This window comes from Ovis canadensis, chromosome 1 (assembly GCF_042477335.2).
Source record: "Ovis canadensis isolate MfBH-ARS-UI-01 breed Bighorn chromosome 1, ARS-UI_OviCan_v2, whole genome shotgun sequence".
NCBI lineage: Eukaryota > Metazoa > Chordata > Mammalia > Artiodactyla > Bovidae > Ovis > Ovis canadensis.
The window spans coordinates 253,721,358-253,734,911 of NC_091245.1; the positions used below are offsets into that span (position 1 = coordinate 253,721,358).

The 13,554-nt window shown below is 39.8% G+C and overlaps 2 protein-coding genes and 1 non-coding gene across 33 annotated transcripts in view; 2 read left to right on the forward strand and 1 right to left on the reverse strand.

Annotated features, from left to right (window-relative positions):
- CEP70 (centrosomal protein 70) overlaps positions 1–13,554 on the forward strand; it is a 96,798-nt gene that overhangs the window by 61,722 nt on the left and 21,522 nt on the right. For 23 of the 30 annotated variants that reach the window (XR_011251455.1, XR_011251458.1, XR_011251469.1 and 20 more), the window contains 5 exons: positions 807–912; positions 10,170–10,340; positions 12,242–12,388; positions 12,550–12,718; positions 13,095–13,209. Coding sequence is in view for 27 of the 30 variants with exons in the window: in XM_069564280.1 (XP_069420381.1) it covers positions 807–912; positions 10,170–10,340; positions 12,242–12,388; positions 12,550–12,718; positions 13,095–13,209 (708 nt within the window). In the remaining 3 variants the exon portion in view is untranslated. Of the gene's footprint in view, positions 1–806; positions 913–10,169; positions 10,341–12,241; positions 12,389–12,549; positions 12,719–13,094; positions 13,283–13,554 lie in introns of those variants that run through there. The other 7 variants (XM_069564346.1, XM_069564376.1, XM_069564435.1 and 4 more) reach the window with 2 other exon arrangements.
- Positions 8,007–13,554, reverse strand: part of ESYT3 (extended synaptotagmin 3) — a 70,220-nt gene continuing 64,672 nt past the window's right edge. For both annotated transcript variants that reach the window (XM_069564260.1, XM_069564270.1), the window contains one exon: positions 8,007–8,160. In XM_069564260.1, coding sequence (XP_069420361.1) covers positions 8,086–8,160 — 75 coding nt within the window. In that variant the 3' untranslated portion in view covers positions 8,007–8,085. The remainder of the gene's footprint in view (positions 8,161–13,554) is intronic.
- Positions 9,198–9,270, forward strand: TRNAC-GCA (transfer RNA cysteine (anticodon GCA)). Its single transcript has one exon. It is a non-coding gene; the product is annotated as a tRNA-Cys (tRNA).

Genomic DNA, 13,554 nt, shown 5'->3' on the forward strand with positions numbered 1-13,554 from the left:
ATTGTTTTTTAGTAGGAAAATATTTTACGAACAGCAAGTCAAGCTTATTAATGAATGGGTCATGGAATCAGTTTAATGGGTCACGGTTCCACAGGAAACTGATAAGCATACTTAGATTTAAGATGTTTAATTTGAAGTGGGTTTAATAAGAGACTTTTTTCTAAGGCAGGTGGTGGGGGAGAAATGTCTACGACACCTGACTTTTAGAGCTATTTGAGTATCTCTAAGTGGATACATATGTTTTTAGATTTTTGGACAGAGACTCTCCCCTAGAGTTCTGGTAGCCACCTGGAACAATGGTCTCTGAGTTTTCATGCCCTCTTGATTAGCAGGTTTCACTGTTGTCTTCTCTTTGGCACCAGTGGAATATGAAGGAACAAGCTGTCCAGTTGTTGCTGTTGCAGTGCCCAAACTGTTTGCCCTGCCACTCTATTGATACCCTTACAACATCAAACTTGGAGCACCTTGGAAGTTGTTTTCATCCTTTATTGTAGTTCTTTCCTGTTCTGTTCTTTGTTAAGTGTTGGGGAATGGTTATAACTTTTCTTCATCAGTCTGATTCCTTTTGTTTTCAGGGATTCCTACTACATTGTGTCTATTGAGAGGGTCTTCTCATTTTCTAGTGACAATACGGCTTAAATTTAAAATGTATATATGATTATATGCATGTGTACGCATGCACATACACATATGTAAAATGACAGAGTTAACGGGAGGGCAGCTGGATCATTGGCTCATTTTGCCATCTTAATCCATCTACTGTTTAGTAAAGCGTATGTATCATCTTGGTTTTTTTTCCCCCTTAGATTACAGAATATTATCAGTCAAAAAAAGGCTGAGGACAAAGAGGGAAAAGATGAGCCCAGCAAAGATAACCAGCAGCAGGCTCTGATTGACCAGAGATACTTCCAGGTATTGCTAACAAAAAGACTGATGTTTATAGTGAACCTTGGTTAAGAATCAATAATATCAATAATATAATAAATTATCAGTAAGGAATACATGTATCCTTTATTTGCATGTGCTTAGCGTGTTTTGTCTTACCATGACATACCTAATTGCTAGAAATTGGTACCTTGACTTAGAAGTGCCCCTTGAAAAGAGACTTTTGCCTAGTTCAAAGTAGGGCAGTAAAAACCTGACAAGATTTTAATAGATACCATAATCCTTTTCTTTACTCTCCCTGCTTAAGCCATTTCTCTTGTTTCCTTTTCCATCTTTTTGTTTTTGCTGTTGTTGATACTATTACTATATAAGTAAATCTACTTCTTAAGGTATACTTTTTAAAAATTTGTATGTTTTGTCCACCTGAAACTTAATTTTCTTTGTGGTTTAATATAGCGATCTAACCTTGCTTGATGTATAGACTATCTGTTATTGAGCAACTGAGCAGTTAAGCCTGGTAGTTTACTGACTGAGCTGGGCCTGCATTCATATTTTATTGGGCCCTTACAAGTTTTTTTTAAAACTTTGAGTTAATTACTAATTTTTTTAATTAAGAGATTTTAAGTCCTTATTTCTAGTTTCTCTTAGAAAGTCAAAGGATCTGGCAACAAATTCCTACATAGTGGTTACCAGTGCAGAATTAGGCCTTGCGCCTGTCATGCATGGCCATGTGCTCCTCAGTTAGCCACAGTACCATGCCATCCTTGCTTCACTTATTTGTGCTCGTCCTTGGCTTCTATAGGCATTTGAGTTTGCAGTTTCTTGTAGACCATTCTTTCTCTACTTTATTGAAATTGAAATGTTTATCCTCTACCACATTCCCTTAGATGCATAGATTTATTTCTAGACTCTGTAGTGTCTCATTTCTATACTAATTTCTATAGTTTTATAGTTGGCCTTGATACCTTTTGGGGTATTGTTTTAATTTTTTTTTTTGGATATATTTTTAGCACATTTGTTCTATATGAACCATGTCAACTCAAAAACAGCTCCCACTGAGATGAGCTGAGACTGAATTAACTTTTTAGATTAATATTTGGAAAAATAACACATTTATAGTTTTGAATTATCTCACTCAGAAATATGTCTCTAATTTTATTTGGGTCTTCCTTTGTACCTTTTAATATAAAGTTTTGTATCTTTTTCAGTTTTAGCTCTTGCATGTTTTTTGTTCTGTTTCCTAGGTTATCTAGTTATCTTATAACTTTTATTGCTATTGTTAATTGGGGCCCTTTTTCAATTACATTTTTAATTGATTGTTGCTGGTTCTTTGTACATCTCTCTGTTGATATTATGTCCAGGCACCTTTGTGAAAACTGTGGGGGTTTTTTGTAGTATAATTGTTTCACAATGTTGTGTTGGGTTCTGCTGTACAATGAAAGGAATCAGCTATACAATGAAAGGAATCAGCTATACATATACATACATCCCTTTCCTCTTGGACCTCCCCCCTACCACCACCACCCCCAGCCGCCACCCCACCCATCTAGGTAATCACAGAACCGCAAGCTGAGAAAACATGGCAAAATGTTAACAGTTATTGAATCTCGGTTTATATGGGTATTTGTGGCTGGGCCACAGGGTGTCCACATATTTGGTCAAACATTATTCTGGGTTCGTCTGAGAATACTTATGAGTGAGAGGAGAAAATCTTTTTTCTCTATTCCTGTTAATAAGGACCACCACCACAAGTGGTTTGCATAAACTGTCAAAGCCAGTAATATATCTTCACTGTCATGCCTCAGGGGTATATCAGTTCTCCATGTTATATACCTCAGGGTGTGTCAGCCCCTATGTTATAATTTAGTTCACAGGGATTTTGGTCACTTTTCCTTTCTATAAGATATTACACTGGCCCATTACGTTGATGACAATATGCTGATTAGACCTACTGAGCAAATTATTGGTATTTGCATGCTAAAGGATGGGAAATAAATCTAACAAAAATGCAGGGAAGTTTCACTACCATAGTGAAACTTCTAGGGCTCAAGTGGTGTGGGCATGTCAAAATACCTCGTGTCTAAGACAAAGGATAAGTTGTTCCTTGGGCCCCTCTAACAACCAAAACTGTGGTATAGCACCCAGTGGTTCTCTTTGCATTTTGGAGGTAGCGTATTCCTCCTGTGATGTGTTCCCCCCACCCCATTTACTGAGTGATCTGAAAAGGTTCTTGTTTTGAGTGTGGCTCAGAACAAGAGAAGGCTCTGCATCAGTCCAGGCTGCTGTGCAAGCTGCTCTGCCATTTGGGCCACAGGACCCTGGACGTCCATGGTGGCTTAGACTGTCCTGGCAGACGGGGATGCTGCTTGGAGCCCTTGGTGGCCCCTGTAGGTGAGTAGCAAGTCAGATCCTTAGAGTTTTGGAGAAAAAGTCCTGTCATCCTTTGCAAATAACTACTTTCCTCTTAAGAAATAGCTCTTGGCCTTTTACTGGGTCTGAGTAGAGACTGAAGACTTAACAGTGGGCAACCAACCTACCATGTAACCTGAATTACCCATCATGAACTGGGTGTTATTTGACTCACCAGCCATAAAGTTGGGTGAGCACAGCAGCACTCCATCATTGAATGTGAAACTCCAATTTCATATTGGGCCTAAGCAGACCCTAAAGGCACAATAAATTACATGAAGTGGCCCAAATGCCCATGGTTTCCCATTCTTGCTGCACTACCTTCTCTCTCCCTGCCTGCACCTGTGGCTTCAAGGGGAGTTCCTTATGATCAATCAACACAAGAAGAGGAGACTTAGGCCTGGTTTACTGATGGCTTTGCGTGATATGTAGGCACCACATTAAAGTACACAGCTGCAGCACTACAGCTCTTATCTGGGGCATCCCTGAAGGAAAGTAGTGAAGAGAAATCCTCCCACTGGGCAGAACGGTGAGCAGTGTACTACTGCACCACAAGGAAGGAAAGGAGGAGTGTGTTTAGAACATAAGATCTCCGTTAGGGCATCTCTTAGTGTTGCTGTACCTTGTTATAAAGGTCAATGGAAAACTCCAACAGCCTGGTCCAGACCCTTTAGCAATGAAGATTTGAATTATACCAGCAAGTAAAGAACCAGGAGCATCTGAGGTGGTTGCTGAAGGCAGATGTAATAAATAATAGGTAATGGAAGAAAGTAGTGATAAATACCAGCTGTGACCATATGATGACAACAGAAGTGAAGATTGTAATTGTCATGTGTATTGCTTCCTTCTTTTGTTATGAATATGTTCATATATTTATGTGTGTATGTATATATTTATGTTTTTCTATGTATATATTTGTAAATATACACATGGCAAGTGTTTTTTTTTTTCTTGCTCTTATTCTCTTACATAATGATTTTATTTCATATTTGAGTATCCAGCAAATTTTGAAAACTCAGCAGTGGTCGCAGAAGTGGAAAAGGTCAGTTTTCATTCCAATCCCAAAGAAAGGCAATGACAAAGAATACTCATTCTGCCACACAGTTGCACTCACCTCACATGCTAGCAAAGTAATGCTCAAAATTCTCCAAGCCAGGCTTCAGCAATATGTGAACCATGAAATTCCAGATGTTCAAGCTGGATTTAGAAAAGGCAGAGGAACCAGAGATCAAATTGCCAACATCTGTTGGATCATCAAAAGCAAGAGAGTTCCAGAAAAACATCTACTTCTGCTTTATTGACTACACCAAAGCCTTTGACTGTATGGATCACAACAAATTGAAAAATTCTTAAAGAGATGGGAATACTAGACCACCCGACCTGCCTCCTGAGAAACCTGTATGCAGGTCAAGAAGCAACAGTTAGAACTGGACATGGAACAACAGACTAGTTCCAAATCGGGAAAGGAGTACATCAAGGCTGTGTATTGTCACCCTGCTTATTTAACTTCTGTGCAGAGTACATCATGAGAAACGCTGGGCTGGAAGAAGCACAAGCTGGAATCAAGATTGTCGGGAGAAATATCAATAACCTCAGATATGCAGATGACACCACACTTCAGCAGAAAGCAAAGAAGAACAAAAGAGCCTCTTGATGAAAGTGAAAGAGGAGAGTGAAAAAGCTGGCTTAAGGCTCAAAACATTTAGAAAACTAAGATCATGGTATCCAGTCCCATCACTTTGTGGGGAAACAGTGGCAGCCTTTGTTTTCTTGGGCTCCAAAATCACTGCAGATAGTAACTGCAGCCATGAAATTAAAAGACACGTGTTCCTTGGAAGAAAAGCTACGACCAATCTAGATAGCATATTCAAAAGCAGAGACATTACTTTGCCAACAAAGGTCCAGCTAGTCAAAGGTATGGTTTTTCTAGTAGTCATGTATGGATGTGAGTTGGACTGTAAAGAAAGCTGAGTGCCAAAGAACTGATGCTTTTGAACTGTAGTGTTGGAGAAGACTCTGCAGGGTCCCTTGGACTGCAAGAAAATCCAACAGCCCATTCTGAAGGAGATCAACCCTGGGGTTTCTTTGGAAGGAATGGTGCTAAAGCTGAAACTCCAGTACTTTGACCACCTCATGGGAAGAGCTGACTCATTGGAAAAGACTCTGATGCTGGGAGGAATTGGGGGCAGGAGGAAAAGGGGATGACAGAGGATTAGATAGTTGGATGGCATCACCAACTCGATGGACATGAGTTTGAGTAAACTCTGGGAGTTGGTGATGGACAGGGAAGCCTGGCGTGCTTGCTGCAGTCCATGGGGTGGCAAAGAGTCGGACGTGACTTGAGTGACTGAACTGACCTGAATTTTATATCATAGTTTTTTAAAACTGTTACATATTTATTTATTCATTTGTTTATTTTTGACTGTGCTGTGTCTTTGTTTATGCACCCGGGCTTTCTCTAGTTGCATTGAGTGGGGCGGGGCAGGGCGGTGCTACTCTCTAGTTGTGATAAATGGGCTTCCTGTTGTGGTGGCTTTCCTGGACCAGGAATTGAACCTGTGTCCCCTGCATTGGCAGGTGGATTCTTAACCACTGCACCACCAGGAAAGTCCTGCTGCTGCTAAGTCGCTTCAGTCGTGTCTGACTCTGTGCGACCCCATAGACGGCAGCCCACTAGGCTCCCCCATCCCTGGGATTCTCCAGGCAAGAACACTGGAGTGGGTTGCCATTTCCTTCTCCAATGCATGAAAGTGAAAAGTAAAAGTGAAGTCGCTCAGTCGTGTCCGACTGTTAGCAACCCCATGGACTGCAGCCCACCAGGCTCCTCCACCCATGGGATTTTCCAGGCAAGAGTACTTAGGAGTGGGGTGCCATTGCCTTCTCCGGGGAAACACTTTGTTTTAAATTACAGGATATCAAGGAGAAGGATATCAAGTTATCAGGATATCGATGAACAATGCAGAGAAATAGAAGAAAACGACAGAAGGGGAAAGACTAGAGATCTCCTCAAGAAAATTGGAGATATCGCAGGAACATTCATGGATGGATGGGCACAATAAAGGATAGAAACAATGAAGACCTAATACAAGCAAAAGCAATGCAAGAATACACAGAAGAACTTTACGAAAAAGATCTTTATGACTCAGATAACCATGATGGTGTGGTCACTCACTCAGAGCCAGACATCCTGGAGTGTGAAGTCAGGTGGACCTTAGGAAGCACTGCTGCCAGTAAAGCTAGTGGAGGTGATGGTGTTCCAGTAGAGCTATTTAAAATCCTAAATGATGATGCTATTAAAGTGTTGCACTCAAAATGTCAACAAATTTGGAAAACTCAGCAGTGGCCACAGGACTAGAAAAGTTCAGTTTTCATCCTGGTTACCAAGAAGGGCAGTACTAAAGAATCTTCAAACCACCTGACAGTTGCACTCACTTCCCATGCTAATCAGGTTATGCTCAAAATCCTTCAAGCTGGGTTTCAGCAGTACGTGAACTGACAACTTCCAGGTATACAAGCTGGGTTTAGAAAACGCATCAAGAAGAATAATCATCACTTTAAGACTTCACCTCCTTTTCTGGCAAAGGGGTTTTAGTGCATCTTTGATTGTATACAGCATAGTTGTATCATGTTAGGTAATCAATGGTCTTGTTTGTTATTGTGTGTATTTGGAGATTAAGTATGATTTGAGTTCAGTTCAGTCGCGTCCGACTCTTTGTGACCCCATGAATTGCAGCACGCCAGGCCTCTCTGTCCATCACCAACTCCCAGAGTTCACTCAAACTCACTTCCATAGAGTCGGTGACCAGCCATCCAGCCATCTCATCCTCTGTCGTCCCCTTCTCTTCCTGCCCCTAATTCCTCCCAGCATCAGAGTCTTTCTTTCTGGATGGTTTAAGGCAAACCTGATAGCTCAGCTGGTAAAGAATCCACCTGCAAGGCAGGAGACCCTGGTTCGATTCCTGAGTCGGGAAGATCCACTGGAGAAGGGATAGGCTACCCACTCAAATATTCTTGAGCTTCCTTTGTGGATCAGCTGCTGGTAAAGAATCTGCCTGCAAAGTGGGAGACCTGGGTTCAATCTCTGGGTTGGGAAGATCCCCTGGAGAAGGGAAAGGCTACCTACTCCAGTATTCCGGCCTGGAGAATTCCATGGACTATACATTCACAAAGAGTCGGACACGACTGAGCAACTTTCACTTCACTTCAAGACAAACCTGGTGGCTCAGATTGTAAAAGAATCTGCCAGTGATGTGGGAGACTGGGTTCAGTCCCTGGGTTGGGAAGATCCCCTGGAGAAGGGAATGGCTACCCACTGCAGTCTTCTTGTGTGGAGAATTCCATGAACACAGGAGCCTCGTGGGCTACAGTCTATGGAGTCTCAAAGAGTTGGACATGACTGAGTGCCTAAGGCAAAGTGTATGGGTGTCAAATTGACAAGGAGTGAACTTGTGATGGTTAATTTTATGTGTCAACTTGACTAGGCTAGAGGGTGCCCAGATAATTTGGTCAGATATTGTCCTAGGTGTGTCTATAGAGTGTTTCTGGGTGAAATTAATATTTGAAATGGTAGACTGGGGCAAAGTGGATTGCCTTCTCTACAGTGGGTGGGTCTCATCAAATCAGTTGAAGGCCTGAGTAGAACAAAAAGGCTGAGGAAGAGGGAACTTTCTGCCTGCCTGCCTGCCTGCCTGCCTTTGAGCTGGGACATCAGGTTTGTTTTTTTTTTTTTTTTCTGCCTTCAAATGTTGAACTGAAACATTGGCTTTTCCTGGGTCTCAAGCCTGTGGGAATTCAGCCTGGAATTGTATCATGAGCTCTTCCGGGTCTCCAGCACTGCTGACTGTAGATCTCAGGATTTGTCAGCTCCTGTAATAGAGTGAATCAGTTCTTTATAATTAATAAATACACGTACATATGCACACACAAGTACACATGCTGTTCATTTTGTTTCTGGTGAACCCTGACTATATAAATAGTATTTATTGTTCATAGTCTTTTTATTTTCACTTAAGGAAATTTCATCAAAATTTTCTTGATGAAAAATTGGGAGAACAAGTTATTTAAATCTCCATCAAAATTTCAATCTCTGATCTAGTTCAAATTGTGCCTGCCCTGTACTTCTCCAAATAAGCAGTGTGCCAAGGGATTGTGATCTGTTTCATTATTTCATTGCTGTCCTCTGCTATATCTGGCTTCTTCCACGTTGGCAGTGACGGTGGATGTTGAGTGAGACTAGAAAGCAAAAGAGTAGAACCTTTCTTGACTGGTGCTGGTGTAATCTAGCACTGGTGGCCTTTGTGTGGCTGATGACCAAATACTGCCTGTTTTTCTCTATCATAGAATGTGTGTGTGTGTCGTTTTTTCCAACTGACCTCTTATGAATCCTTCTCCTTCTCTTGTTCAACTGACACTCCCTTAAAGGCCTCCAGCTATATGTACTTTTTTTTTCCATGAAAGCAAAGCTTGACTGTCTTCCAAAGTGTCCTTGGTCACAGGGTATATTCTTACCTACCATAAAGTAAAAAGGCAAACTTCTCTTATTGCTGCTTCCTCTCCTTATTCTAGTCCATCTTTCTCTTATCACTTTATTTTTGCTGTGTAAGCAGCCCTCCTAAAACTTAATGACTTAAAATAACAACCCTTTTAGTATTACTGTGCTTGAACAGCTGAGCAGTTCTCAGCTGGACTCCTTCATGCACCTATCAGATACAAGTCAGCTAGGTGGCTCTGGAGTTGAATGGATATCAGGGTGATTGGGTTGACTGGGCCATGTGTCTTTTATCATTCACCATTTAGCCTGGGCTCTTCCACAGGGCATCATCATCATCTTAGTCGCTCAGTAGTGTCCAACTCTTTGCTACCCCATGGATTGTAGCCTGCCATGCTCCTCTGCCCAAAGGGCTTCCCTGGTAGCTCAGAGGGTAAAGCGTCTGCCTGCAATGCAGGAGACCTGGGTTCGATCCCCAGGTCAGGAAGATCCCCTGGAGGTGGAAATGGCAACCCATTTCAGTACTCTTGCCTGCAAAATTCCACAGATGGAGGAACCTGTTAGGCTACAGTCCATGGGGTTGCAAAGAGTCACACACGACTGAGCAGCTTCACTTCCACAGGGCAGAAGAGCTCAATAGGAGAGAGCAGAAATAATCAAGGCCCCTTGAGTCTTGGGCTCCAAACTGGCACACCATTATTTCCTTTTCTGTCTGCCAAAGCAAGGCCCAAGGTTGCCCCTAGATTCATGGAGTAGAAAATAGACTCTCTTTCTTGATGGGAGAACCTGCAGTGTCATATTGCAAAGGCGAGAGCACAAAGAAAGAGAAAAATTGCAGTAATTTTTGCAAACAATCTGCAAAGTATGGATACACACTGGTAGCTATGTATGTAATCCTCCTTGGTTCACCATCAGCCTCATGGAATGGGGTTGTACTGTGACCATCTGGAGATCAGCTCCCTGCTCTCCCTGCTCTGCTGCCCTTAATTTTTGATGTGAGGGAGAGGGAGAATAAAGACTCTATTCCTGTGCTCATTAGTAATTTAATGAAGGGGAATTATTTTTGCCATTAAAATGGTATGCAAAGTAGAGTTTAAATGTAATAGAATCAAAACATTGAAATGTACATTCTAAGCCAAACAACAACTACTTGTAAATAAACATCAGAAATTAAATTCTCAGGAGACCTGTAGCTTTCTATGGGGAAAGAAGAAAACAGCATTTTTCACTCATTCTGTACAGCCCTTTAAAAGACACTTGTCTTGGTGATTCCTGTCCAATGAATACTCAGAAAATGATGTTGCATTGATAAATAAGCACTCTAACATAGAGCACTCTGATAGGACTGTGATAAACTTTTCAACTAAAAATGCCATCTTTTTTAAAGGTATTGAGTAGCATCAATTCAATTATTCACAATCCAAGAGCTCCGGTAATAATATATAAACAGAGCAAAGGAACAGCCCAACATTTTAATAGAGATCTTATTCAGGATTGTGGATTTGAGCATCTTGTTCCTATAATAGAAATGTGGGCAGATCAACTGGCTTCCTTAAAGGTATGTAGTTGAATACTCTACATGCTTTGAAAATGTATCGGAGTCTGTAGGCTTTGTATACTTTTATTCTCAATCAGTTTTATATTTGGTGTGCTTTTACCTTAGGTTTTTTCTTTATAATTGTACCTTACTGATGAAATGCTGGTTAATCAAAGTGTCATTGTGTTGTGACTTCCTGACTTTTTCAAATTCTGGTGGTAATAATTGTTTAGTACATTTATTTGACACTGAATGTGTTGCCTTGAATTGCTAATTTTTCAAAAACCATCAAAATGTTATACTCTTCCTCCTTCTTACCAAATGCTGCTGCTGCTAAGTCGCTTCAGTTGTGTCCAACTCTGTGCAACCCTATAGACGGCAGCCCACCAGGCTCCCCCGTCCCTGGGATTCTCTAGGCAAGAGTGCTGGAGTGGGGTGCCATTGCCTTCTCTGTCTTACCAAGTGAAAGGTTAACAATACTAATATGTGAGGTCTAGTTGTTAATTGTGCTTGTGCTTAGTCACTCAGTCGTGTCCAACTCTGCAACCCCATGGTCTATAGCCCACCAGGCTCCTCTGTCCATGGGGATTCTCTAGATAAGAATACTGGAGTGGGTTGCATGTCTTCCTCCAGGGCATCTTCCCAACCCAGGGATTGAACCCAGGTCTCCCGCATGTAGCTGTTAATTGGTGAGTGTTAAATAAGTGGAGGACAAAAATAAGAAGTTGAGAAAAATAAGAACTTCCTGTGTTTCCTTCTGTATTCTAGAGTTGCACTGTCTAATACAGTAACCAGTCAGCTACATGTAGATTTTGATCACTTGAAATATGATAGTCGCAATTGAAATGTGCTGCAAGTATAAAATTACACACCAGATTTAGTAGAAATAGTATGGAGATGATTAAAAGATAATTAAAATAGATGATCTGTTGATACTATTTTGGATATATTGGGTTAAATATATTAAAATTGTCACCTATTTCCTTTTACTTTTTTAACATGGCTACTAGATAATATTACTGTGACACACATTACATTTCTTTTGCATGACATTGTTGTTTTAAAGGGCCAAGCACTGTGCTATGCACATAGTTGATGCCCAGTAAATACTTGTTTATTGATTGACCAGCCTTAGACTTCTAAACTTACAGGATCCCAGCTCCCTGTGCACAGTTTTAAATAGATTAGGACAACATATTTAGGCCAGGAAAACAAGTAGGCTGTCATGAAAATTAAGTAGAATTACTTTTTAGGCATCTTTTCAAATTAAATTTTTTCTTGGAGCTACATATATGGATGAATCTTGAAAATATCCTAAATGAAAGAAACCTGTCACAAAAAGTCACATATTTATGATTCTGTTTTTTAATGAAATGCTCAGTATAGGCAAATCTACAGAAAAAGAAAATAAGATTAGTAGTTACCCAAAGCCTGGGAGCAACAGAGAATGGGGAATAAGGGTTTCTTTTTGGCATGATGAAAATATTCTAGAATTAAGATAATTGTGATGATTGCACATCTCTGTAAATGAGACTACTGAATGACACAGTAAAGAGGATGAATTTTATGGTATATGAATTGCATCTCAATCTGTTATTTAAAAAATCAAGGGCAAAATAGGACAAGCTTATTTTTTATTCAATAATTCAAAATAATTAAAAAATAGCATACATTACTAATAAATAACGTACAATTACTTTAAACATCCAGATTCCAGATAATCAGTATATGTATAATGTTTTTTGTAAGGCCTGAAGAAAATGAATTTAAAAGACTCTTTCTAAACAGGTAACGGTATTTTTTAAAAAATACTGATGATGGTTAATATATGTATTACATCTGCTTGGATAGTTATATTTTATTAACATGATTATGAAAACTTTAAAAATGCATAATAGCATATTATTTCTTTTGTTATGAAGGATTTATATAAGTCCTTGAAAATACTGTCTACAGAACTGGTGCCTTGGCATAATTTAAAGAAGCAGGATGAAAATGAAAGTGTCAGAGTTGAAGACCTATTGTTCATAGTAGATACCATATTAGAAGAAGTTGAAAATAAGGCAAAGGTAATACTACCCAGTACTTATATAGACATTCACATTTTAATGTGAAATTAATGATATGGATACAGATATTCTACTATAACTCTTTCTCTTGTTAAAGTTTTTATAAGATTTGGAATAATTTTAAGATGTGAACTTTCTTTTACTTCCTCTCTTTTGGGCAGGACAGCAATATGCCAGACTTCCACATTTTGCGAGCTATTGTTTCTCACTTCCAAAAATTATTTGATGTTCCTTCTTTAACTGGCGTCTATCCTCGAATGAATGAAATTTATACTAGGCTTGGAGAATTGAACAATGCTGTGAGAAACCTCCAAGAACTCTTAGAACTAGGTAATGACTCATTTTCATTTTGGCCCCCCACTTAATAATGATTTTTAATAAGTCTGACTCTTTGCGATCCCATGGACCGTAACCCACCAGGCTCCTCTGTCCATGGACTCCTCCAGGCAAGAATACTGGAGTGGGTAGCCATTCCCTTCTCCAGGGGATCTTCCTGACTCAGGGATTGAACCTGGGTCTCCTGCATTGCAGGCCGATTCTTTACTGTCTGAGCCACCAGGGAGGCCCCATTAATAAATCAGCAAAAAGTAGGTAAAAAATTGAGGGTAACAGAAACATAACGTTTGATTTAATTAATTTAATTGATTTGATTTTTAATTTTGAAAATTCCCTTAAAATATTCTTTCCTTTTATTTCTCTTTTGCAGATAGTTCATCCTCATTGTGTGTGCTGGTGAGCACAGTTGGAAAATTGTGTAGGCTGATTAATGAAGATGTGAATGAAAAGATTATGCAGGTATTAGGACCAGAAGACCTTCAAAGGTATTTATTTTAAAAAGGTTGCAAAGTATTGTCCAGAATGTTTGGAGTAAAATTAAAGATTTTCAAAACTTCATAAGTTATTTACCTTTCCTGTTTGGAATAGCATTTGTAAAAATAATTTCACACCTTAGGGATGGAGAGAATATCAAATATTTTCAAGATAAAAGTAGATTCTGGGGGTCTGAGTCAGGACTCTAGCATTTTTGATATAAGCTTATTCCCAAGGGAAATTATAATTGGAGAAAGTCAAACTTTGTCAGCAACTTCATGTTAATTCAGAATATATAAGTAAGTCTAGTTTCTAGTAGATTACCATATATCACTGATTAATCACTAAGAGTATGT